Source organism: Bos indicus, chromosome 22 (assembly GCF_029378745.1).
Source record: "Bos indicus isolate NIAB-ARS_2022 breed Sahiwal x Tharparkar chromosome 22, NIAB-ARS_B.indTharparkar_mat_pri_1.0, whole genome shotgun sequence".
In the NCBI taxonomy this organism is placed as follows: Eukaryota; Metazoa; Chordata; class Mammalia; order Artiodactyla; family Bovidae; genus Bos; species Bos indicus.
Genome location: NC_091781.1, coordinates 37,498,226 through 37,521,790, shown reverse-complemented (window position 1 = coordinate 37,521,790; position 23,565 = coordinate 37,498,226). Strand labels below are relative to the sequence as shown.

At 41.5% G+C, this 23,565-nt stretch overlaps 3 protein-coding genes across 7 annotated transcripts in view; 2 read left to right on the top strand and 1 right to left on the bottom strand.

Moving 5' to 3' along the window:
* C22H3orf49 (chromosome 22 C3orf49 homolog) overlaps nt 1–2,455 on the top strand; it is a 144,702-nt gene extending 142,247 nt beyond the window's left edge. The window contains 2 exon segments of the mRNA XM_070776391.1: nt 904–1,017; nt 1,468–2,455. Coding sequence (XP_070632492.1) covers nt 904–1,017; nt 1,468–1,677 — 324 coding nt within the window. The 3' untranslated portion in view covers nt 1,678–2,455.
* A 132-nt stretch (nt 2,456–2,587) lies between these two features.
* THOC7 (THO complex subunit 7) lies at nt 2,588–22,143 on the bottom strand. 4 transcript variants are annotated; one of them, XM_070776387.1, is made up of 9 exons: nt 21,260–21,398; nt 16,195–16,263; nt 8,461–8,578; nt 7,603–7,730; nt 7,239–7,325; nt 5,406–5,463; nt 3,692–3,758; nt 3,535–3,604; nt 2,588–2,921 (listed from the first exon to the last, which is right to left on the bottom strand). In XM_070776387.1, the coding sequence occupies exons 1-9, from the start codon at nt 21,276–21,278 to the stop codon at nt 2,854–2,856; spliced, it is 684 nt and encodes a 227-aa protein (XP_070632488.1). In that variant the 5' UTR covers nt 21,279–21,398; the 3' UTR covers nt 2,588–2,853. The 4 variants fall into 4 exon arrangements, with proteins under 4 accessions (XP_070632488.1, XP_070632490.1, XP_070632489.1 ...); XM_070776389.1 differs by lacking the exons at nt 16,195–16,263; nt 21,260–21,398 and adding an exon at nt 22,017–22,143; XM_070776388.1 differs by lacking the exon at nt 16,195–16,263 and having other exon boundaries at nt 21,260–21,400.
* Nucleotides 21,477–23,565, top strand: part of ATXN7 (ataxin 7) — a 159,532-nt gene continuing 157,443 nt past the window's right edge. The window contains exon 1 of one of the 2 annotated variants that reach the window (XM_070776358.1): nt 21,477–21,615. The gene's annotated coding sequence lies outside the window, so the exon portion shown is untranslated. Of the gene's footprint in view, nt 21,616–22,076; nt 22,413–23,565 lie in introns of those variants that run through there. The other variant, XM_070776359.1, reaches the window with a different exon arrangement.

The window sequence follows — 23,565 nt, the reverse complement described above, 5'->3', positions numbered from 1 at the left end:
GGAGATGCAAGTTCCATCCCTGGGTCGGGAAGAACCCCTGGAGGAGGAACAGCAACCCACTCCAGTACTTTTGCCTGGGAAATCCCAAGGACAGAGGAGCCTGGCGGGCTATAGCCCACGGGGTCACACAAGAGTCAGACATAATTGAGTGACTGAGCATGCATGCAGGAGCCAGCAGGGCAGAGTTTCCACAGACTCATTTGTAAACTCGGGCAAAGGGCAAGACCCAAATGTGACTGCACATCCCACTTTGTGTAGGTCTCACAGTAGTCCTCATGGTAATTACTAAACACAGGGGAAGGAAGAGTGAACCTAGTAAGACTAAAAAGGCCATATTAGCCAGGAGCCACGACCTAGGAATGAGTTTTAATAGCACAGGTACTTGTAACCAGCAAGCCAGGGACCATGGGAAGGGTATCAGGCATGCAATGAAAAGAACCCAGAGCTTTCTTTTTTATGTTTGGAAACATGTCTGCCATGAAAATAAGGAAACCTGCAGAAAAGAGACCAGATTAGCAACTGGATCCAGTGATAATGAGCTTTCTGGGGCACTCGTCTACAACAGCTCCACACTCTGGCTGTGCTCAGCGGCTACAGAGGCAATTTCTTCTTCTTCCCCTTACAAATGACCTGCTTTTTTTCCTGACACTGTATATTCTTTCAGAACCAGACAATCTCATTTCTCTGCACCCTATAGATCTCTTCAAAGAGAGCTCTGGGCACAAAGGAGATGCATGGGGCGTGGAGAATAATATGAATACAGCCTCCAGTCCAATGTTGTTATGTGGCAAATATTCAGTTTAAAAGAGGATGTCGCAAGGCTAAGAGTGTTCACTGAAGCACCGTCACAGAAATAATGGTGGCACTTCTTAATCTGATGTGTTTTTTACATTTTTATGATAGGTTCCATATTCATCAAAAAAGAGACCACACTTTCCGGTATTTAAAAGAAAGAAGCACAGCATGGAAAACATTCTCCAGAAACCAGATTTGACAGTGGGAAAGCTTCAAATGCAGGTAGTGGACAAAGGTTTTTACTTTGTGTTTCAAAAGCATCAGAGGCCTGGGCTCACCTGAACGCACAGCCCTGCTAGACAGCGTGGCTGTGGGACGAACTAATGATTAGCATGAAGGCATCCTGTTAGTGGGGGGCATTTGAGAGTGGCTACAGGATCGCTGAGGGTGCTGAGGATGATGCTGTGTGCCTACTAAATGTTAAAGTGAATTCAATTAAAATGAAGGCGCACACACACAAGGGTTTGAGAAGAAATGAGACTGTCTTTAGCACTGGGTGGTAAAGGCATGTTTTCAAGCTCTGTTTGCTGTGACTTGAATTAGAATAATACTTTGGGACTTGCAGACATCCACCAGTTCCTGAACTCATCCCTCAGGAAAAACAGCTCTCCCTTGGGTGTGTACAAGCCTTTCTAACACATGGCTTCGTTTCTTTGTTCTGGGCTGTTATAGGTGGATGACCTCATAGAAACAGTGACAGATAAATCCATGAAGTTATTGGACCAAAGACATGCTGAACTTCAACACTGTGAGTTTCTAGGGGATGAAGTTCTTAAGTCTTCCAAGCAGTTCCAGAGGATGTCCAAGTGAACCATGAGAAAGTATAAACTGAAAAATGTGTGTTTCCCATGTACCTGGTGCTGCTTCAGATTCTGTTTCTGATGGCATAAAAGTTATGTACATAGGGCTTCTTATCTTTTGGTACATAATCCTGAATAAATTTCTCTTAATCAATTGGGGGGGTGAGTTTAAAAATATTCTGCCCAACAGTCCTTATAAAAATATTTTGCCCAACAGTCTTTTTACAAAAATTGATTTTTAATTCTGAGTCAATATAAGCAATTTTTTTGCTTCATAATTTTTACTAATAATGGAAAATAGAAATATTTACCAGGGCATACCAATTCTACAAAGAAATTTCTTCCATGATTTGCCAGATGAAATTATAGGAAGCACTTAAAGGTATTTTGACACTTTCACTGTGACTACTATTGAGCTAACTTTAAACCTTTGTTTTTATAGAGAAGAGTTCTTATTAAAATTACAAAAACGTAACATTATTAAGATATGATTCATGCAAAGAGTCATGTTTCTGAACTAAAATGAATGGATAAGGATGGAACCTAGCAAGTATTAGACATATAATTCAATCCTTAAAAAAAGTACATGTGATTCAGACTTAAATTTATCAAAAGATCATGAAATCCTTTCTTGCAAGACTCTTGAAAATTACTCCAACAGAAGAAAACAATAGAGAGAAAATGTTTTACCAAAACATTTACCAACCATATATCTCAAGTGTTAAGGACAGAGATCTAGAAAGTAATACACACTGATTGACTTTGCATCTTATACACCACAAACATTCTGTACATAATTTAACAAGTGTACAGCTCTCCTGAGAGCCTGTTCATGGTCTTCATTTTCAAAAGTGGTAACAATTTCCAAAAGCTGACTCATTTTCTCATGTACACTCCAGAAATGTCACCTTCTCACTATCTTCCATTTATTTTGTGAGCAAGTCAATGTTACCAATTAAAAACTATCTAGAATGCCAATGAGCACAAATATATTTGACTTAAAAACATTTTATTCAACATTTATTTTGGATGTTGCTTCCCACCTTTTAAATACAAAAAAGACATTTCAGTAAAAGCAAATATATAATGAAGTCATCTTCCTCTGTGTGAAGAAATATGAATGAACTCTACATTAACATTTAAAAGCAAAACAGTTCATTGCCAAAACTTTACATATCTCTAGAGCGCAACAAATTCTAAGCACACTGAGATCACACTGCTAATTCACCACTCTTGGGAATGGACAGTGATTACTGGTCTATGGTTTAGGATCAGTTTCCATGCTTGCTTCTTGAGCTTCTTCTACCTCTGAGAGCTTTTCATCATCTGCAGTTGAAAAAGAAACATAAAACTCTAATCAAATTTGCTTAAACTATATGTCTGATGAATATATGAAAACATTTTTGTCCTTTATAAGTGAATATATTTAAAGCAAAAATGGCAAAATGGCAGCCTATGATTGCAACTGACCCACACAAGGGGGTTTGGTTTTTAAAAGTTCTGCTTTGGTTGTTGTTATTAGTTGAATTCCTGGAGGAGGGAATGGCGGCCCACTTCAGTGTTCTTGCCTGGAGGGTCCCATGGACAGGGGAGGCTGGTGGGCTACAGTCTGTGGGATCGCAAAGAGTCGGACATGACTGAGTGACGAAGCACACATTAGTTGAATCAAAATGCAAAATTTATGTGAGAGACTTCAATTTAAAAAGAAGTTCCCCTGGTCATTAAAATATCTACATAGGGACTTCCCTGGTGGTCCAGTGGCTAAGACTCTGTGCTCCCAGTGCAGGGGAACTGGGTTTGATCCTTGGTTAGGGAACTAGAGCCCTCAAGATGCAACTAAGAGTTGGCATGCTGCAACTAAGACCTGATGCAGTAAAATAAATTCATCTTTAAAAAATAAAATCGACATGAACATTCATTTTACGGTCACGCTACTTACTTTCCAGTGTTTGCTGAAGTTCATGGATGGTACTAAGAAGAACATGAAACTGTTTCCGTCTCAATTCCAGCTGTGTTAGTAAGAAAAAAAATTAATACACAAATGATCTATAAACCAATACAGAACACAAAGACTAATACATATCACATGCAAATACCTTATCTTCAACACTTTCTTTAATATGTGAAAGATGTTCTAATTCTTTTCCCAGAGCCTCTAGTTCTCTGAAAAAAAAAGTGAAAGTGTTATATTTTGCTAATTGGGAGAAAAGAATTCATAATTAATATCTAACTTTTTAGTTACTAAATAATAGTATTTATTATAAAGGATAAGGAGTTCTAACGTCCATTATGATGAGACTTTTAAAACTAAGGGTGATTCCTTAGCTTCTAAATATGTACTAATTTTCATTAAAATTAAATTTTAGATAATTTTTAAAGTATAGGAAACTTGACAATAGGATATCAAACCCTTTTAACATTTTGTCATAATTCAAACTTTTTTTTTGTGGGGGGGGGGTGGGTGGGTAAATGTGCTAAATTGCAGAGGTTAAAGCGTCTGCCTGGAATGTGGAAGACCCAGGTTCGATCCCAGGGTCGGGAAGATCCCCTGGAGAAGGAAATGGCAACCCACTCCAGTACTCTTGCCTGGAGAATCTCATGGGTGGAGGAGCCTGGTAGGCTACAGTCCATGGGGTCACAAGAGTCGGACACCACTGAGCGAATTCACTTTCACTTTCACTTTCATTTTCCTCTGAACCAGGCCTTTTTCCCTCCTCTACTTTCCATTCAGGCAATCCTTGTATTATACCAATCCTTTTTTATGCATATATTTGTATCTCAATAATATACAGGATCAGTATAGAATATTTGGAGGGCTCTAACTTTTATAAATGATTATTATTCTGTATATATTTCAGAAACTTAGTAATAATTTAAAGTTCATTATATATATCTTCTGTTTTCCTTTTCACTGATTGTTTTTTAAATTGGTGTTTGGAAAGTGTTTATTTCCAAATTCTCTATAACTCCTATTTAGTATTCTATATAAGTAGACCACGGAGAAGGCAATGGCACCCCACTCCAGTACTCTTGCCTGGAAAATCCCATGGACAGAGGAGCCTGGAAGGCTGCAGTCCATGAGGTCGCTAGGAGTCGGACACAACTGAGCGACTTCACTTTCACTTTTCACTTTCACTTTTCACTTTCATGCATTGGAGAGGAAAATGGCAACCCACTCCAGTGTTCTTGCCTGGAGAATCCCAGGGACGGGGGAGCCTGGTGGGCTGCCGTCTATGGGATCGCACAGAGTCGGACACGACTGAATCGACTTAGCGACTTAGTGATAAGTAGACCATATTCTGTTGCTGCTGCTGCTGCTAAGTCGCTTCAGTCATGTCCGACTCTGTGCGACCCCATAGACGGCAGCCCACCAGGCTCCCCTGTCCCTGGGATTCTCCAGGCAAGAACACTGGAGTGGGTTGCCATTTCCTTCTCCAATGCATGAAAGTGAAAAGTGAAAGTGAAGTCGCTCAGTCGTGTCCGACTCCTAGCGACCTCATGGACTGCAGCCTACCAGGCTCTTCCGTCCATGGGATTTTCCAGGCAAGAGTACTGGAGTAGGGGTGCCATTACCTTCTCTTATCTGTTTTTGTATTGATACATATTACATGCATTTATTTTAGAACTATAGGCAGCAAGGTTAGCAGAAGGAAAAGTCTCATCAAGTGGTATTAGAATCTGTAATTTTTAAGGTTGACCCCTATTTTTTGAAACATATGATATATTCCCATAGAAATGGAACGTGTAGACTAGTCTGTAAACATTTATGTATAAAGATTCGTTCTTTTCGGAGTAAAGCTCTAAACTTACTTTAACGTCTCATGCCTGTCTGGATGATGCTGGATCACTTTTGCCAGTGCATCATATTCTGAAAGATACAAAAATATTTACCAAAATAAGATATTTCAAACCTGGATATCAAAACAAAATGTCTAACATCACAAATCTCTCCTAATTATTTTCCTAGCAGATAAAGAAGTGGAAACATTGAAGGATATGCGGAGTATTGCCAGCTTCCTCTCATTCAATTATAACTGCAACAATTCATGACTTCAAAAGTATGTTCCAAACAAGGATTTTAGCTCCTACTCTGTTTCCATTTACGCATTCCTGGGTAGAATACAGGGGCTAGCATAAGAGAAAGTGAACTTAAGTCATTATTGATCATCAACTAGACTGATTCTGAACATAAGAGAATCTTATTATTTGCCCAGCAAATAGAAGACCAACAAAGTGAAAGTGAAGTCGATCAGTTGTGTCCGACTCTTTGTGGCCCCATGGACTGTAGCCTACCAGGCTCCTCAGTTCACGGAATTTTCCAGGCAAGAGTACTGGAGTGGGTTACCATTTCCTTCTCCACAGGATCTTCCCGACCTAGGGATCGAACCCAGGTTTCCCGCACTGCGGGCAGACACTTTACTGTCTGAGCCACCAGGGAAGTCCAACAAGGTGATCTATAATTAATTAACAAGGTATCCTACAATTAGTTTCAAATCTTAGACAAGGGGAAATTATACTTCTCACTCATTTCAAAGGTAAAGACCTCATAAACTTAGAAATGATTTATAATTCAGGAACTTTGTTTCTGCTCCACTAAGACCTCCAAGGTAAGTCATGTATCTCTTGTTAACTTTTCCTATGAAATGATATATGGCAGCATTTACTTAAAAGCCTCATTAATCTACCAAAACACTGTAAAATTTTTTTTACAATTGATATTAGTTCTTAAATAAGTTGGTATATCCTGCTCTAAATTGGCCACTGCAACCTGACCACATGCATTTTAGACTGAATTAAAAAACCATCTTTTAAAAATAAGGAATTGAACATCATCTTAATTAACTCATTAAAAAGTAAAATTGTTTGTTGACAGTGTATTAATTCAATATAAGTGTGATTTTTAATAAAATATTTTTGGACTACAAAATAATACATGTTCAATATAAATAACAACAACAAAACCTAAATGATAAAACTCCACAACTCCAAAATAATCATTAACATTTTCTACATCTTTCATGTATATGTCACAGTTGTGACTTTACATTATATTTTTAATCTTCCTTTCAAATTACACTATAGGAGGAGCAATGCCTCTGCCATTAAAATTATTTTGAACTAGTTGATATGAACTAAAATAAGGCAGACCTTAATTAAGAACAAAAGAGATTGGAAGAAAACAACTTTAATCTTCCTATTCTAATAAAATCCAGGCAGACTGTAAATGTTTGCTTGCACAGTCCTTAATAAAAAAAAGTCACTGGGCTTATATTATTTCTTTTTTTTTAATGTAGTTCCATTAAACACACACAAAACACAAAGTCCTAAATCTAATGTACTTGTATAACATTATTTAGGCAAAGGGGTATGAGGGCAGTAAAAAAAAAAAAAATTGAATACTTAAAAACATACTTGTTTAATCAACACAATCCAACTTTTTTTTTTTTTTTTTTTTTACCATGGCCTTTCTTCTCTGCTATTTTAAACAATAATATAGTTTTAAAGAATTAAGTTTGTCTCCTAATTCTTTTTTATAATTTAGGTCGATTCTAGCTGAAGGTTTCATCTCACCACATTAAAAGCTGCATGAAAATACTAGTCAGTAATGAAGTATTTGCACACTACATCCCACAAAACCCTTACCTTGCCGATTTTTTCGTATTCGTTTTGCTTGAAGAATTTGCTTTTTGCACTCAGCAATTTTTTCATGGGCTCCAGCAATGCTACATTCTATATAAAAAGGTTTTTTTTAAGATACTTATAACAACATGAATAATCTCCATTTTCAGTTTTAAAATGCGTTTTTAAATTTAGTTTCCTTGCTAATAAAACAGATGCTGGCATTAATACACAGCTGTAACTCAAAGAATAATATCATATTAGAACATAGTCTTTCTATTAATGTTATTATTCAACCACTAACCAGAGAAAAATGTTAGTAAATATTGTTTCCCTTAGCCCATAAAAATTAAAATTACAGACAGAAACAATTACTTTGTTTCCTTACCTATCTCTTTGTAAATTTTTTCATAATTTTCCATTTCTCTGAGATTCATATCATATACCAGCAAAGTTTTGCCCATTGAAAATTCACACTGGGACAGCGTGCTCAGCATACGTTGGTACTGGCTGTATCTAACATAAAAGAGAGAGAAAGAGAATAAACATTTTGTGGATTTCCAGCTGAATCATTACAATGCAGGCACACCTTTGCTAAGTTAATTATGCCAGGTTCTGAGAGAATATGCTTTATTTAAAATAATTTGAAATATCTGTCCCTTAGGTTTTCTTTTTCCAAATGTGGTTTACTTGAATTTATAAACTGTATTAGTTACAAATGTAAAGATGGGACTGTAGTTGTTAGCAATGTAAGTTTAATTCAAACAACTATTTGTTGAATTTTGCTTAATAGCCTTTTTAAAATGTTTTAAGATGGTTTTTATTATCACAATTCTGTTCTCAATTTTTTCACTCTAATTATTTATCTATGTGAAAAGCTAATTCAAATGATGAAAAAACTCTTTAAGTTAGAAATTTATCAAATATATAAAAGCTTGCAGCAACTTTATTAGTGCATTTTTAAAAAATAGAGAAAATTTCATTTAAGTATTTTGTCTTACTACACATTTATCTGCTTTTAAAAGGGACCAAAGTAATAAGTCTGAATTTAACCCTCAATTCTTATCACTGCACCTTCTGCACATTTTAATAAACACAAAAGTAGCCTCTGAAGGGAAGGCCAGAAAAACCTACTCTGGACTCTGTTAATGAGTGAAAATATGAAAAACTGACAGCACTATATGTATGGCCTAAAAAAAAAATCACAGCAGGACATTAGTATAGAAACGGCAGCAACATGAAATACCCCTCTTCCTGAGATCCTGAGTTGCACCATTTAATGAAACTTTTCACCAGCAGATTAATTCTCCGATCATCTCCAGCACCATCTCCATCGATTAGGAGACGCTTCCGTATGACTTCGTCTGGAGGACAGAATAATGTGAATTAAAATGACTATCTGGTTCCTGTTCACTTTCAGGGACAAATAAGCAACACCACTACACATTCATTTATCTAGAAGAAAACTACTGAAATGTAAGTGTACTTGATGCCACTGCACTGTACATAAAAGACTGTTCTTAAAAGAATTAAAATGGTCAATTTTACGTTAGGTAGGTTTTAATATAATTTCCATATATATATATGGGAAGTTATTAAGTGTCTCATGTCAGGCACTGTTTTAGGGGCTGCAGTTATAGCAGGGAAAAGCCTTGCCCTCACAGAATGGACATTTTATTGTCAGGCTGTAGAGTAAAAATAATTTTCAGGTACTACCAAAGAAATAAGTCAATAATTCTTGGAGAAACTTTTTGGGCAAAACCTGTTCAGACAAAAGAAAGCCTGAAGCATTCATGTCGTTGAGTACTGTAAGGTACTAGTAAAAGGAACAGAGAGAAAAGATCGAAAGACATAGTGGGAGACTAGAAAAAGAGAATGAGGTGTGTCAGAGAAAAAGAAATTTTGGGGGGGTTGTAATTTAGTAATTGTAACGTTTCTTTCCTCGTGAGGACTTTTTTTTTTTTTTTTTTTTTTTTAATGTCTGTCTCCCTTTTGCTACAAGGAAAAGAAAAAGAGAAAAAAGAATAGAAAAGCAGTGCAGATGACAATGCTGAGTAAAAAGTAGGGCCGCAGTGGGCTTGCTTGGCAGCCCTGAGCTAGTGTTCCTCCTGGACAAGATAATGCTGGATCATAACAAGAGATGTGCAAGTTGAAACCACAGTAAGATATCACTTTCATCTTTCAGATTGGTAAAGATCAAAAGACCTGATAATAAGTGATGGTAAGTGTGTTGAGAAATCACTTACATACACTGATAGAATGTAAGTGGTGTGCTCTTTGCAAAGCAGCTGGACAATCAGATAATCTTCCAAATACATATAGCTTTTTGACCCCATTAGTCCAGTTCTAGGAAATCATCCTGTAGATGCATGTGCACCCATGCACCAAGATAAATGTAAAAGGATTGTTCTTAAGAGTGCTGCTTGTAGTAGGAAGACGGCAAACCTAAACATTCACCAGGAAGAGACTGGCTAAATATAAAACAGTTGTTAAGTGTAATAATATGCAGGGACTTCCCAGCAGTCCAGTGGTTAAGATTCCATGCTACCATTGCAGGGGGCATGGGTTTGATTCCTGGTTGGGGAACTAAGATCCCATATGCCTCGCAAGGGGGCCAATAAAGAAACAGACATACATACATAAATAGATAATTGCTGAATCGCACGTTTTTAAAAAGAGGTAGTAAGATTCAGCCAAAAAAAAAATAGTGTGGATGTATATATTAATATCATAAAAATCTCCTTAGCTATGTTAAGTAAAATGAAAATAACACAGGTGCAGAGAAGCACGTAGTTTGCTGCCATTTGTGTAGAAAACAAGGAGGCCAGCTGTGTATCGCCCATCACACACGCTGTGTGATGCGCCCATCACACACGTGTCTATGTATTCAGCAAATATCTTTGGAAGGATTCATAAGAAACTGGTAATAGTGGTTATTTCTGCTAAGAGGTATTACAGAGGATGAGATTTAATTTTTATGATTTTATAGGATTGTCTTTTTTTTTTAACCATATGCAGGCATTTAAAAAATAATTTTTAAAGTGTGAATAATTCCTAGAGAACCTGCATGATGAATCAACAGCAAAATCTTGAAACAATAGTTCCTGTGTGTAGGCGGAAGTATTTTTGAGTGCAGGTGCAGTGGAGATAAACTTTGGAAGGCAGATGGGTCCAGTTTTTTTTTTTTTTTTTCCCTAGTTTTAAAATCTATTCTGTGACAACATCAGATAAACATGTTTAGAATTGGGTTTTGTTCTCAGAGTCATGGCTATGACAGACGGCTCAAGCTATGGATTCATCAAGTGTTTTAATTTTACACTGAAAGATATAAACTAATGGTTTCCTCTTTTAACCACCAATAATGTTATTTGAGGAGAAGGCAATGGCACCCCACTCCAGTACTCTTGCCTGGAAAATCCCATGGATGGAGGAGCCTGGTGGGCTGTAGTCCACGGGGTCACTGAGAGTCGGACTCGACTGAGGGACTTCACTTTCACTTTTCACTTTCATGCATTGGAGAAGGAAATGGCAACCCACTCCAGTGTTCTTGCCTGGAGAATCCCAGGGACGGGGGAGCCTGGTGGGCTGCCGTCTATGGGGTCACACAGAGTCAGACATGACTGAAGTGACTTAGCAGCAGCAGCAGCAATGTTATTTGAGGAGACTGAGGCAAAACACAGTCCTGGCAGAGATTAAAATTCAGAAAATGAAATTGATTTTTTTATAAAGTCACAATCGTGTTTTAACTTTGTTAAAAGTAAACGTTCAGTGGGTGAGCAGTCCAGTGTTCAATTGATGCTATTTAGTTTATTTTTGATCTTCCTACCTCTACTCTTTCAAGCCCCCAAGAAACCCCATCTTCCTCCCAGATAACTAGGAACCCTCCTTTATGGAGGACAATGGATGTCAAATGTAAATGAATGTGGGAAACATGAAGTAGGGAAATTGAGGATTGAGTACCTAAAGCGAGACGTTATGACCAGATCTGGTTTTTCAAGGGATTTTTAAAGTTTGGTGACTAACTGAAAATGTTTCCAGAACATTTTGTGATCTTTTCAGCTGTATACTTAAGATCTGTGCACTTGTTTTACATATGTATGTAATATCCCAATTACAAAAATTTTTGAAAAATGTTTAAAGCATTATACAGGCCAAATAAACTTGGGGAAAAGGTTCACTGGGACCCATCCTATGTCCTGTTCATTCTGTTTCCTCTTCAGTCTCTCACACTGTATCTTTACATTTCTGATGCTCAATAAATATTTTAAAATTGGATTTGTGGTGCCTGCCTGGGAACATCTGCCCTCCAAATAGCTTTGTCTCAATAAAACACTAACAAGGACAAACATGGAACCATCCTATCTTCAGGTCCATAGCAGAGATTTCCCTTCCTAGACAAAAGACATGAATATCTGATCAATGAGCAGCAGTGTCCATAGGTGCCAGCCTAACCTCTTGAGGACATGAAGTAAAGACAAGCGTTCCTTCACTCTAGCTGGAGACATAACACACAAAATGAATGCACACACACGCAGAGGAGGCTGAGATAGTTAAGTGATACCGACACATGGCAGGAGATTAGGAGAGCTTCCTTTAGCTTGGGGGGAACAGGGAAAGAGGATTTTAAGCTGCTTTTTCCCCCCTTTTTTTGGCCCTCCCCCTTGGCTTGTGGGATCTTAGTTCCCTGACCAGGGACTGAACCCATTCCCTGGAAGCATGGAGACTTAACCACTAGACTGCCAGGGAAGTCCCTAAAGCTGCTCTTCTGATACATGACCATCATTGGTCAAAAAAAGAAAAAGCTAAAAGGCATTTTAACAGTATCTATTCTTTGACCCCCAAAATCCTAGATATACTTGCCCATATGCAATATGACATGCTCATCAGCAGCAGATTAAGTATATAAATTTTGGTATAAGAATATGATAAAATAATATAAAGTTATAAAAAACAAAGAATGAGGAAAACTGTGTATACTGAAAGGAAGACCACTTAATACAACCTGTTAAAAGAGCAAGGTGAAGAATCCTGTTTATGGCACGTTTCTTTTCATATAAAAGTAGGGAAATAAGTATATTCATATGTGCTGATGTTCACATAGATATACTGGAATGATATACAGGAAACTGCTATAAGGAGTTACCAAAGAATTGAGCAGTGTAAGTTGGGTAGCTGGAGGACAGGCTGGAAGATGTCTTATATTACTTGATTTTTGAACCAGGTCTTATATTTTTGAAAATATGTCTTATATTCATTTTTGAACCATATAGTACTCAAAATTTGTTAGTTGATGTTTGCAAAATAAAGAAAGCTATGACTGTGGTGATGGTATCATAGGTGTTTGTGTCTGATAGCTCAGCTGGTAAAGAATCGCCTGCAATGCAAGAGACCCCAGTTCGATTCCTGGGTCAGGAAGATCCCCTGGAGGAGGGCATGGCAACCCACTCCAGTATTCTTGCCTGGAGAATCCCCATGGACAGAGGAGCCTAGAGGGCTATAGTCCATAGTGTTGCAAAGAGTCGGACACGCCTGAGTGGCTAAGCACAGCACACAACTGCATCAAATTATACACAACACATGTAGTTCTTAGTGTATCAATTATACTTCAACTAAAGTGGAAGGAAGGAAAAGAAAGCAAGCAACCTAAAATCATGTCTTTCTCCACCTCACCTACAACAGGCAGGGAGAAAGCTGTGAGCTAAGGCAGAGGTGGGGATTGCAAGGCTGGGTCTGGGATGTGAGCACTCTTCTAGGACACTAAGAAGTCTGGGGGCCTGGAGACTGATGTCAAGACCCAAGCGCATACAGGCAGTATGCGCTGACCTCTGGGTCAGATTGTGGAAGTCCACAGTAGTGAGTGACACACTGGTAGACTCAGATCCTATTGGCAGGTAACAAGTTGGAGTTGCTGGAGATTTGTGAAGGGACTTTCTAGGAGGATCAAGTGTACAAAATGGGGTGCAGCTGTGAAGCGCCCACAGGCAGGGAGGCTAGTTAGGAGGCTCCCAAAGCATATGCCCACCGAAGGAGCTAAAAGGGTGTGAATTAAAGCAGAGATCAGAGTCACAGGTCCTGGAAGGCAGACGAGGGCTCAACAGAGACTTGGTTAGGAAAAGGCAGGAGCCAGGACCAACTGGCTGGCACGAGCAGTGCAGGCTGATCAGTTCTGTAGCACAAGGGACGTGCTGTCCAGGCCCTCAAGGTCTCTCTCCTGCTGGAGCCTGATCCCTCTTTTGTCTACAGAGCATTTCTTCACAGCCAGACCCCAAGTCCAAAACTGGGGCCAGTGTTCTGGTTAGTCCACAGTGTTTAGTTTGTGTGAGTGACCAACTTTTAACTTCATCTGTAAAAATGGGAATAAAACGATCCACTTCATAGGACTGCTGTGAAACCTTATGGAAATAAAGTATACAAGGGCCTGTTCACTATAGGAAAACAAAAAAGAAAAAAAGCAGTTATTCTTATCTTCATGTTAAATTTAATTCCCAAAGTAATGTGAAACAGTGAATAAATGCTGGAGCTGTATCTATAGATACACCTATATACTGATATATAAGATGCATAGAAAGTTCTGCACAGTTATGACTTGTCACAAATTCGCTTGTCTCAAGCTTCATGCTGTAAGGTCACTGTATTTCTAGCTTAAACAGCATAAGTAGTTGCTGCCTAGGAAAGTCTGTGGGGATGAGGAGGACTGAAATTATATATATATATATATATATATAAAGTACAGAGCATAGCTCCAACAGCAACAAATTAAAAGGGTAAGTTGCCTGTCTGAAATTTCTCTGCTCTTTTTAAATTTAAGGATGGCCAGCTGCTGATGGTTCCTGGCATGTATGACATGAGCATTGTTTAATTGTACCTCATCAGTTAGCTCTAGACTGGACACACTAAACATGTGTCCAGTCTAGAGCCAACTAAACTAAACATGTTCTGTTTACTATATGCATTGACTTCATAAATTATCATCATGCCTGAAGCTCTCTGTAATCAATCTGAATAGTAATATTAAATCAGGAGGCCCTTGGTGTACCTGTAAGAACAGTGAAGTTGGTTTAGAAATTATTTCAGTGGTGTTATCAACGTCATTCCTTAGTTGTCACGATCACTTTCTTTATTGAGTACAAGGATCAAAACCACCTCGGAAAAGCTTTTAACCCCAAACACCTAATGTCTGCTCCGAGAACGGTGGCCTTCCACTAGATTTTAGGCTTGTGTGAAGATTTCTTATTGGATTCAGTTATATGGGTACCATAAGTATACCCTATAAAATGTCTGCCATTCAAAATCACTTTCAAATCAGTTATGACACAAGCATGATGATAAGCAAATATTTATTTGAAAAACTGGGATGGATTTTTTTAGACCCTTTCCTGTCTTATATCCCATCCTCTAACTAGAATACAAAGCTGCTTAACATGCTAAATAGGTCTCAAGAAAGCCATTTTACAGGGTTAGATTTTAATACCTAACTCTTCATAAACAGGCTGGAAGCAATGACTCCTTTACAGTTATTAAACCCGCTCTCCATTTCCAAGCCTCTGGCTGACTGACACAGCCATCGCAGTTGTTTTCTCATTTTAGTGTGGAAAGGACAATCTCTCATAAACCCATACTAACACTGCTTTCACAAACTAATTGTTATTCCCTCAAAGTGGCTATTAAAACCTTGATTACAGAACAAGTTTTCATAGCCTCTTGGAGCAGATGTTCAAAAAAGGAAAGAAAAGGACAATTTGGAAGATAATAGTGGGCTAAGTTCCACAACTCTTGCTTTAGGGACAGGTCAAGGCTTGACAACAGGTAAGAGCCTGTCATTAACTTCCCCCTAGGGTTAAGTGAAGTCACTCAGTCGTGTCCGACTCATTGCGACCTGATGGACTGTAGCCCACCAGGTTCCTACGTCCATGGGATTCTCCAGGGAAGAATACTGGAGTGGGTTGCCATTTCCTTCTCGAGGGGATCTTTCCAACTCAGGGATTGAACCCAGGTCTCCTGCAATGCAGGCAGACGCTTTAACCTCTGAGCCACCAGGGAAGCTACTGTCAAATGTGCCTCCCAGTCTGCTAGACCTCACAGCTCCCAATCTCACCTGCTTTTCAGAAATAGCAATTCTGTGATCTCTCAGTGAGGATCAGCATTTCCTTTCTAAAGGCTCTTTAGCAAGATATTCTGAAAGTACACAAATGAACCGCTGGCTTTTTCTTAGTGTTCCTAAACACTCTGGATACAAACTGAAAACCACAGGAAGGGATAACTGGAGATATGATTACAGAGGAAAAAACAGCTGGCTACTAGGAAACCAATGTAGCAATTTGTATTAAAAATACAGATACTTTTGAAACCTGTCTTCTAGAAGTGATTCCCACTGTGTACAAAGACAACTATGCAAATATCTCCACTGTCATACTATTTATAAAAGTTAAAAAAAAAAAAAAGGAAAATAACAAAAAACATTTAGAAGGGGATTGATTAAAAAACTAGTAGAATATCACAAAAGAATAAGGTAGGAGGAGCCCCAAAAGGTATTAGAAAGAACTCAAAGATGTATCATTAATTATGGACGTATAGTTCAGAACAGCATGCAAATATTTGTGTAAAACTTTACATATGCATACTGGTTCACCAACTAACTAATGCTTACAATATGCTCATTTAGTTTCACAAGAGCCTGAAGGGACTGGAAGTTATTTGTGCAAATTAAATGCCATAAGAAGTAGGAGTGGAGCTGGGACTCACACTCAGGAGTTTGACACCAGAGAAGATGCTTTTTACCTTTGATGGCATTTAATAATCATTCTGGAAGGGTACACAAGAAACACCTTACAGTAACTGCCACTGGGGGCTGGGCTGAGCTGTGGAAGGTGAAGAGGGGAAGGTTTTCACTGTCCCTTGGGGCATTTCTTCCTGGATTTCCTGACATGTACCACTTTTCTTCCTCACAGTATTAAGAGTCGTTATTTGATAGAGAACTTACTGGTCATTTTGAGGTGTTTTTCTTCATTTTTTCTGTATTGAAAATTCTCATCAGTGTTCTTTAGTAAATCTGTGACGTGTTAACAACAAAAAAGAAACTGGTTTGATGTGACCTATTAACAAGAGGAGGGACTAAGCCATATCAAAACAACATGTGTGCAGATTCCTGTTATGTTCATCACTAGATCACCACGGCTTATGGATTATTAAGCTGCATTACGTATATCCCACTGCACTGGATTCCTCCTGGTGAAATAATACCGAGCCCCTCCTTTCAAGAAGCTTAAAATCATTAAAACAACTATGCCACCGATGTTAAGACACAAAAAAGTCAAGTGGAAAGAGTAAGGTGCTTTGATTCATCCATGTAAACAGGGATCTCTCCAGAGACACTTAGACCCAGTCTAAATAAATTCCTGATACCAAAGTAAATGACAAAAGCCACAATTACATTAAAAATGAAAAAAGAAAAGCAGAAAAATCAATGCTGAGGTCCTTTGTTTTTCTGTTGTCACTATTCTGTCGCCAAGTCGTGTCTGCCTCTTTGAGACCCCATGGACTGCAACGTGCCAGGCTTCCCTGTCCCTCACCATTTCTGGTTTTTCTCTAAATATATTTAAATGTTTAGAATATGACCCTAATCAAGTCAAGGTTGAAACTCCAATCCCACTTTGAGATGCCTTTTATCTTGGCTAAAGAAATATTATTTAATATTTGAACTGCTTCAGTAACCCCTGTGCTGGGACCACAGATGAGAGAACAAAGTGGGCAAATCCATTGGTACTTGTGGGAAAAAAAAAAAAGTCAAACAAACCCTTTGGCTACAAATGTTTAATTAACATTGGATCAACAACTGAAATCGGAACAGCAGCAGACACAGTGTTTGTACACTCCTATTTGATGACCATACCTCCTGCTTCCTTTCACTCTGAAAAGTGTCCTGGTTTGGACAATCAATTAAATAGCCACTCAACTTTGAAGTGCTTTACATATATTAATCACACTTCATCCATGGAAAAACCCAATAAAGTATGTATTATTATCTTCCTTTTACAGATGAAAAGTGTCATCTCTGTAGTTAGAGGAAAATATACACAACTACATTATTAGAAAGTAATAATACTTATTCTGTCATGTTGTTCACGGGCATGTTAAAAACCATTATTTCAAGTTTTAACAGGCATATTATCCATGCATTATACTTTCTAATTAAAAAAAAAAAAAAAAGCAACATTTGTCAAAACCAACAAGCTCTATTAAACGGAGTGTACAGCCACATCCCGCTCCCCACTGCCCTTCTTATCATCCATCTGTTGCTCTGGCAGATCAAGACATATACCTAATGTTCTCTGTACTGCAAAAAGTGCTTCTGAAATGCCTTCTATTAGGTTCTAACACTGTTTAACACCCTTTAAATTAACATACAAAATACAAACTGTGAACATAGTTTACATTAACAGTGACATCTAAACTGTTTTTCCTGTCAGCCAAAATGCTGGGGTGGCAACAAGGAAGGAGAGAGAATGGCTTTGTGACGATAAGCCATTAACTTCCGGGGACCTCCACTTGTCCATGCACAGATGATGCTTCTAGGGATAACACTTATAGTTCAGTTGTTGCTGTTCAGTCACTAAGGTCACTAAGTCATGTCCAAACCTTTGCAACCTGGTGGCAGCAGCACGCCAGGCTTCCCTGGTCTTCAGTCTCCCAGAGCTCGCTCCAATTCATGTTCATTGAGTTGGTGATGCCATCTAAGTTCAGTATCTATAGATAACAATATAGTATCTCTTTCCTTCCCTTAGAGGAGGGCAGATTATTCCTCCAATTAACCATTGTGTCCTTGCACAGGATATAAAGACTTTCTCTTCCAAGAGCTCCCAGTTCACTTGGATAGGCAAACCCGGATGTAAGGATTACATGAAGGCACAGCACCTGACCAGGCACTCAGATTGGCGAGAGGACATCCACCCTCCTCAAGTCTCCAGAAACAGGTACTGGAACTTCTCCAAGAACCCTTCAGGAGGCTGAGGATGTGGAGGCCACCACTCTCAGTCATCCCCACCGCCATCATCCTAATCAGAGCCCACCTGGTTTCTCACTTGGACCACCTCTCCTTGGCCTCCCTGCTTCCATTCTTGCCTTCCTACAACTCATTCTCTACACAGAAACCCGGAATGATCCAAAAGATGACCACTTGAAACTCTCTGATCACTTCTAAGGCCCACCTTGTGAGGCATGTGGGATGTTAGTTCCCCAACCAGGGATCGAACCTGTGCCCCCTGCATTGGAAGTGTGGAATCTTAACCACCTGACTATCAGGGAAGACCCTATCATCCATTTATTTTAATGTTGTCTCATTATAATTAACTGCTTTAAATATTTTCTGGAACACACCATGTAAGTAAATTAAGTATATTGAGGGATATAGCAGAAATATAATAAGATAATGTGGTTAACAGGTGAAAGATCAACTGGTTTTTGAAAAGAGCAGAGAAGACTATTTGATAGGCAGAAAAGGCAGGAAGGGGAAATCTACACAGATAAAGAATGGGAGAAGGCACAGTCCTCATCAAGGGAAAGTAGAGGAGAGGCAAGTAAACCAACTCTGACATTTAACAGCATTTACTGGACATTACTGTGTATTGGCCTCAGTGCAAAGCACTTCACAAATTCTGCTGCATCTAACTCTCAAAACCAGCCTGTGAAGTAGATTTTATTATCCACATTTACAAGGAATGAAACCGAGGCTCAAAGAGGTTAATTAACCCGCACAAGGTCAGACTGCTTATGAATGGCAGAGTGGGGATTCTGATGGTCTCTTTGGATATACTGGGCACTTGACTGCATCAGTGCATTAGAACTCATCTTCCCCTTCACCTCCCTCTGACAAAAACCTCTCTCTCCTTTGCCATTCTCTACCTCGATGAACAGAGCCCTAGCACTAATAAGCACAAAGTCACTCCAATCAGAAACCTGGACTAATCCTTGGCCCTTCCTCTCATATCCACTCAATCTCCTGACATTCAACCTCATCAGTTTCTTTTCCACCTGTCTGCTTCTCTGCCATTCCTCTTGGTCTCAGTCCCCATCCTTTCTCTCTAGGAATCATGGCAGCTGGTCCTTTGGCTTTGAGCTCAGGTTCTATAACTTGCTACCTGTGCAACCCAGGGTTGAGTTAACCTCCTTGTGTTCCAGTGTCATCTGAAAAGTGGGGATGGTAATCAGAACATGCTTGGCATACTATCAATATGCTATAGATGTTAGAAAGGAGAGAGGCCAATTAACGCCTCACTTTCCCTTCCCTTCATTATTATTCAGAGTAGAGTGTGATTGTTGTTTTTAATGGCATCTGATAACATCACACCAATGCTAAAATCTTTCATCGGTGTCCCATAACCATCAAAAACGTCTGGCTCGTAACTTTCTAACTTCTAGCCAATACTTGTTATCTTTGAGTTTTCCAAAACCTTGTGACCTTTGCACAAGTGGTTCTCCACCTGGAATACTAATGCAACAATTAATACACCTACTTATCCTTCAAAAGTGAGATTAACAGTAACTGTTTCAGGGAGGTTTTCCGATCTCTGAGAATGGATAAACAATTTCTGTTATGTGTTTCTACAATTCCCAACCTTCTACTTCCTCTGTAGTAACATTTTCCACCATGAAAACCTATTATCTCATGTGTCTTTCCCACCAGACTGTGATCTCAGAGAAGGAAGAGGTCTTGCCTGTTAGCTCGGGGTTATAATCCCAAGATTTAGCCCAGATGGGATACACACCTACTGAAAAAAATTAACTGGAGTGAAGCTAAGCTTTAACTGGACCTTGAAGAGCCTCCATCTAACTACTTCCTGTCATGATCACAAATCTGGGCCTGTCAGTCTTCTGCCCATGGCCTGGTCCTTTCATGTGGAGACCTTGCCTACCTCCAATTTTTCAGAAATGGCCTCTATAGGCATCTACTGGCCACTCTTCATACAGACTCAGTGCCCCTAGATCTCCCCTTCCCAAATGTCAACGGACTTCTTTACTCCGTAACTGGATAGCTTCTTAGGTTTTCCCTCCAGTTGCCCATCATGCTTATGCCTGTCCACCTTCCCCAAGGTGTCATTCTAATTCTGCTCCCCTCCTTACATGGGTCCACCTTCCTAAACTGACCTCACAACTTGCCAGAAACTCAGCCCCTACCTCTCCCTACCCACTCCATTTCAGGGGACAAACCACCCTCCCCAAGACATGCACACACAAATGAGTCTTCCACCCGAGGTGGCCCCATCCCTATACTGGCTCTTCTTTATCTCCTAGGCACAGTCCCTGGCAGTCTTCCAAACACTACGTCCACATCCACTCTTTTTTGATATTATCCCCACTTCCCTCTCCCTACCCCCAATCCAGGGCTAGCTCCCAGGCCTCCGTGCGATCCACTGTCTAGGGGACCTTCCCAGACACTTTCCAGGTTTCACCCTCTGTACACCGACACCCCTGCAATACTGTCCGGAGACCTCTCCCAACTTTCCAACCTGGCGCGATCTCCACCCCACCCCCCGGCCACCTCTTCGGAGTTCGCACTCTTCTAACCCCTCCTTAGGTCCTCCGGACCCCCATCGGCAAGGCCTCCAGCCCTTCTTCCCCTTCGCCGCCCCTCGGACCCCAGCGCCCCCACCCAGTGCTCCCTCACCACATCCTCCGACAGCCTGGACCCCTTCCGGGTACCACCCTCCCGCGCATCGCTGGCTGCCAGCCTGCTCAGGCCCCCACGTGTGCTCGCGGCCCCCAGACGATCCTCCCGGCACACCCGCCCCACGCCCCGCGCGATCTCGGGAGAGCCGGACGGGGAGCCCGAGGGGCGCTGTGGGGGGGACAGGGAGGGCTCCGGGGAGAGGCTGAAGAGCTCGGGGGAAGCGGCCGGGAAAGCCCGGGTCTCCGAGGGACCCGGTCGGGGAAGCCGAGGGGCTCCCGGAAGCGGCGGGGGAGGCCGGGGGTCTCGAGGGAGGCGGCGGCGGGGGCCGGGGAAGCCGAGCGGCTTCGGGGAGCGGGCCGGGGCGGCGGCGAGCGGGCCTCACCGTCAGTCACGGCTCCCATGGCGTGCGCGGCGGCGGCGGCGGCGCAAGCAGAGGCGGCGGTTGGCGGCGGCGGAGGTCAAACTCCCACAATGCAGCCGGGTAAACAGCCATGGAGGAGGAGGCGGCGGCGCCCGCGGCCGCCCGCTCCACCGCCTGAGCCGCGCTGCGCCGCCGCCGCCGCGGGACCCGCGCTCCCCGCACTCCCCGGGGGCGGCCACGGCCAGCGCGTGTGGGGCCAGGCCAGGCGGGCGGCGGCGGCCCCGGTGCAACCCCGGCCCCCGCAGCCTGCCCCCCGCCCCCTGCCGCCCCCGCCCGGCCCACGCCCAGAGGCCGCCCCGGAGGCCGCCAGACGCCAGGTGAGCTCGCCCGGGCGCCGCCGGGGCGGCTGGAGCCACGCGGGGTCCGAACCCCCAGCGCTTCCTGGGGGACGGCGACCGCGGCCCCCGCCGCCCCATTCCCTCTGTCGCCGCTGGGGGTGGGCTCGCTCTCCTCGGGGGAGGCGCGGGGAGAGGGGGCGCCCGGCCCGGGTTGAGCCCGAGAGTCGAGGGACCCGGGGCACAGAAGGGGCGCCTCGCGGGGGGTCCCCGCGAACTTTAGCACCCACGCGCGCTTGGGCGGGTCTGGCACGCTGGCACTCGCGCGGGGCGCGGTCCTCGAGCTAAAAAGGCCCCGGGTTCCAGGTGGCGCGGATCCGGCCCGGGCGGTCGCCCCCTTCCCCTCTGGGTGCTGGAAAACGGGGACGGAGAAACTTAGCGACCTGCGGGCAGAGTTCGCTTAGCGCCAGGGTGCGGGGTGCCCGCCTTCCTCCCCGGGCGCCGGAATCCCCGTCGGCGACCGGGACGGGATGCTCTTATTTATTTCTCTCTCTCAGATTTTCAAAAACTGTCCCCATCTTAAGGGGAAGTCGAAAGTGAAGGGAGAGGGAGGTGCTCAATAAGAAACGTTGACTAGCGTGTAATTTCCGGAGCACACTGCCGGAGATACTGGCATCTCTTTCCAAAAGTCACTTTGATTCAACTTCTATGAGTTTCTCGCAAATGGCAACATTTCGATGGTGATGGGCGAGAGGAAACGGGCAGCAGTCCGGCTGATTTGATCTCCAGTGGGGTGGATTCAGTGAGCCCCAAGAAGCGGGTCTGAGTTTTCAATCCAGGTTTGATATTATTTTCCAATATTTCTGCCCACCCACACCCCCGCCCCAAGTACCTTGCTTCTTCGGGATGAAGCTCTTATGGAAGACGGATTTTGTTTCAGTTTCCTTAGTCAAATTGAGTTCTTTCTCCTGGTTTTCTGTGTTTCTGAGAGGAAGAGCTGTACATGCAAATATGTGACAGTGAAGGGTGTATCACCTCTAGCTGGAAGTCAGTGTGCATAAAATTTTATTCGCATATATGAAGTAAAAAACTTCAGTAATGCTCTTCAACAGTGCTCTAAAGAGTTAACACCTGTGACTTTTAACACAAAGGCCAAAAAAATAAAAAAAAGGAAGCAAGTTACCTTGAGTGAATATTTTGATGTATAACTTGCTCTCCCCCACAGTGCGAAATATCTCCAGGCTTTAATACTGGCATAAATTCTGACTGTGCATGAGTTGGTTCATTTTCTTGGTTTAGCGGGAGAGAAGACACTAACCACAAGAGGAATCACTTTAAATCTTAAGTGCTACAGATTGTAAATTTCAGGCATCAGTTACTTGTCTGTCTCCGGTGGCATTTTGGCAGTAATCATTGTTTAAAAAGTAACTGTCAAGTGGTGAAATGATGTTCTTTTTGAGTTACTTATTATTTGGCCTTATCATGATAACACTGATTTGGAAACAGTATCTAGTGACTTGAAGTAATCTTAACTGTTGTTTATGGGAAAGTATCTCTGCCCCCTGTAACTTAAGTTTTCAGGAGTCAGTGTATCCTTCAGTCATAGATGGAGTCCTAACTTAAGTTTTCAGGAGTCAGTGTATCCTTCAGTCATAGATGGAGTCCTGACCAAACACTTATTAAGTTTGTTTTGTATTTTGTTGGGCAGTGTTAGACATTTTCTGAATCAATCAGACCAAGAAAGATGGAAGGACTTTAGTTTGAGGTATACCTGAAACTAAACATTCCTGAACATTCTTGTCTCAGGTGGTGGTACTTAAGCCTTTTTGAACTTCATGAGGCTGACCAGGCAGATTTTTTAACTTAACTGGCAATTGCATTGACACAGATCTTTTGTGTTGAACATGTAAGAATTATTTTAACCAACTTTTCTTCATCTCATATATAGTGAGAAAACATCTTTTAATAAATCTTACAAGTGGTCTTCTTTAA

What these genes read in the sequence shown, in the direction of transcription:
- THOC7 (XM_070776387.1), bottom strand. An exon ending in AAAAATTTACAAAGAGATAG is followed by an intron (nt 7,326 to 7,602) that starts GTAAGGAAACAA and finishes CTTTTTATATAG; the next exon opens with AATGTAGCATTGCTGGAGCC. An exon ending in AATACGAAAAAATCGGCAAG is followed by an intron (nt 5,464 to 7,238) that starts GTAAGGGTTTTG and finishes TGTATCTTTCAG; the next exon opens with AATATGATGCACTGGCAAAA.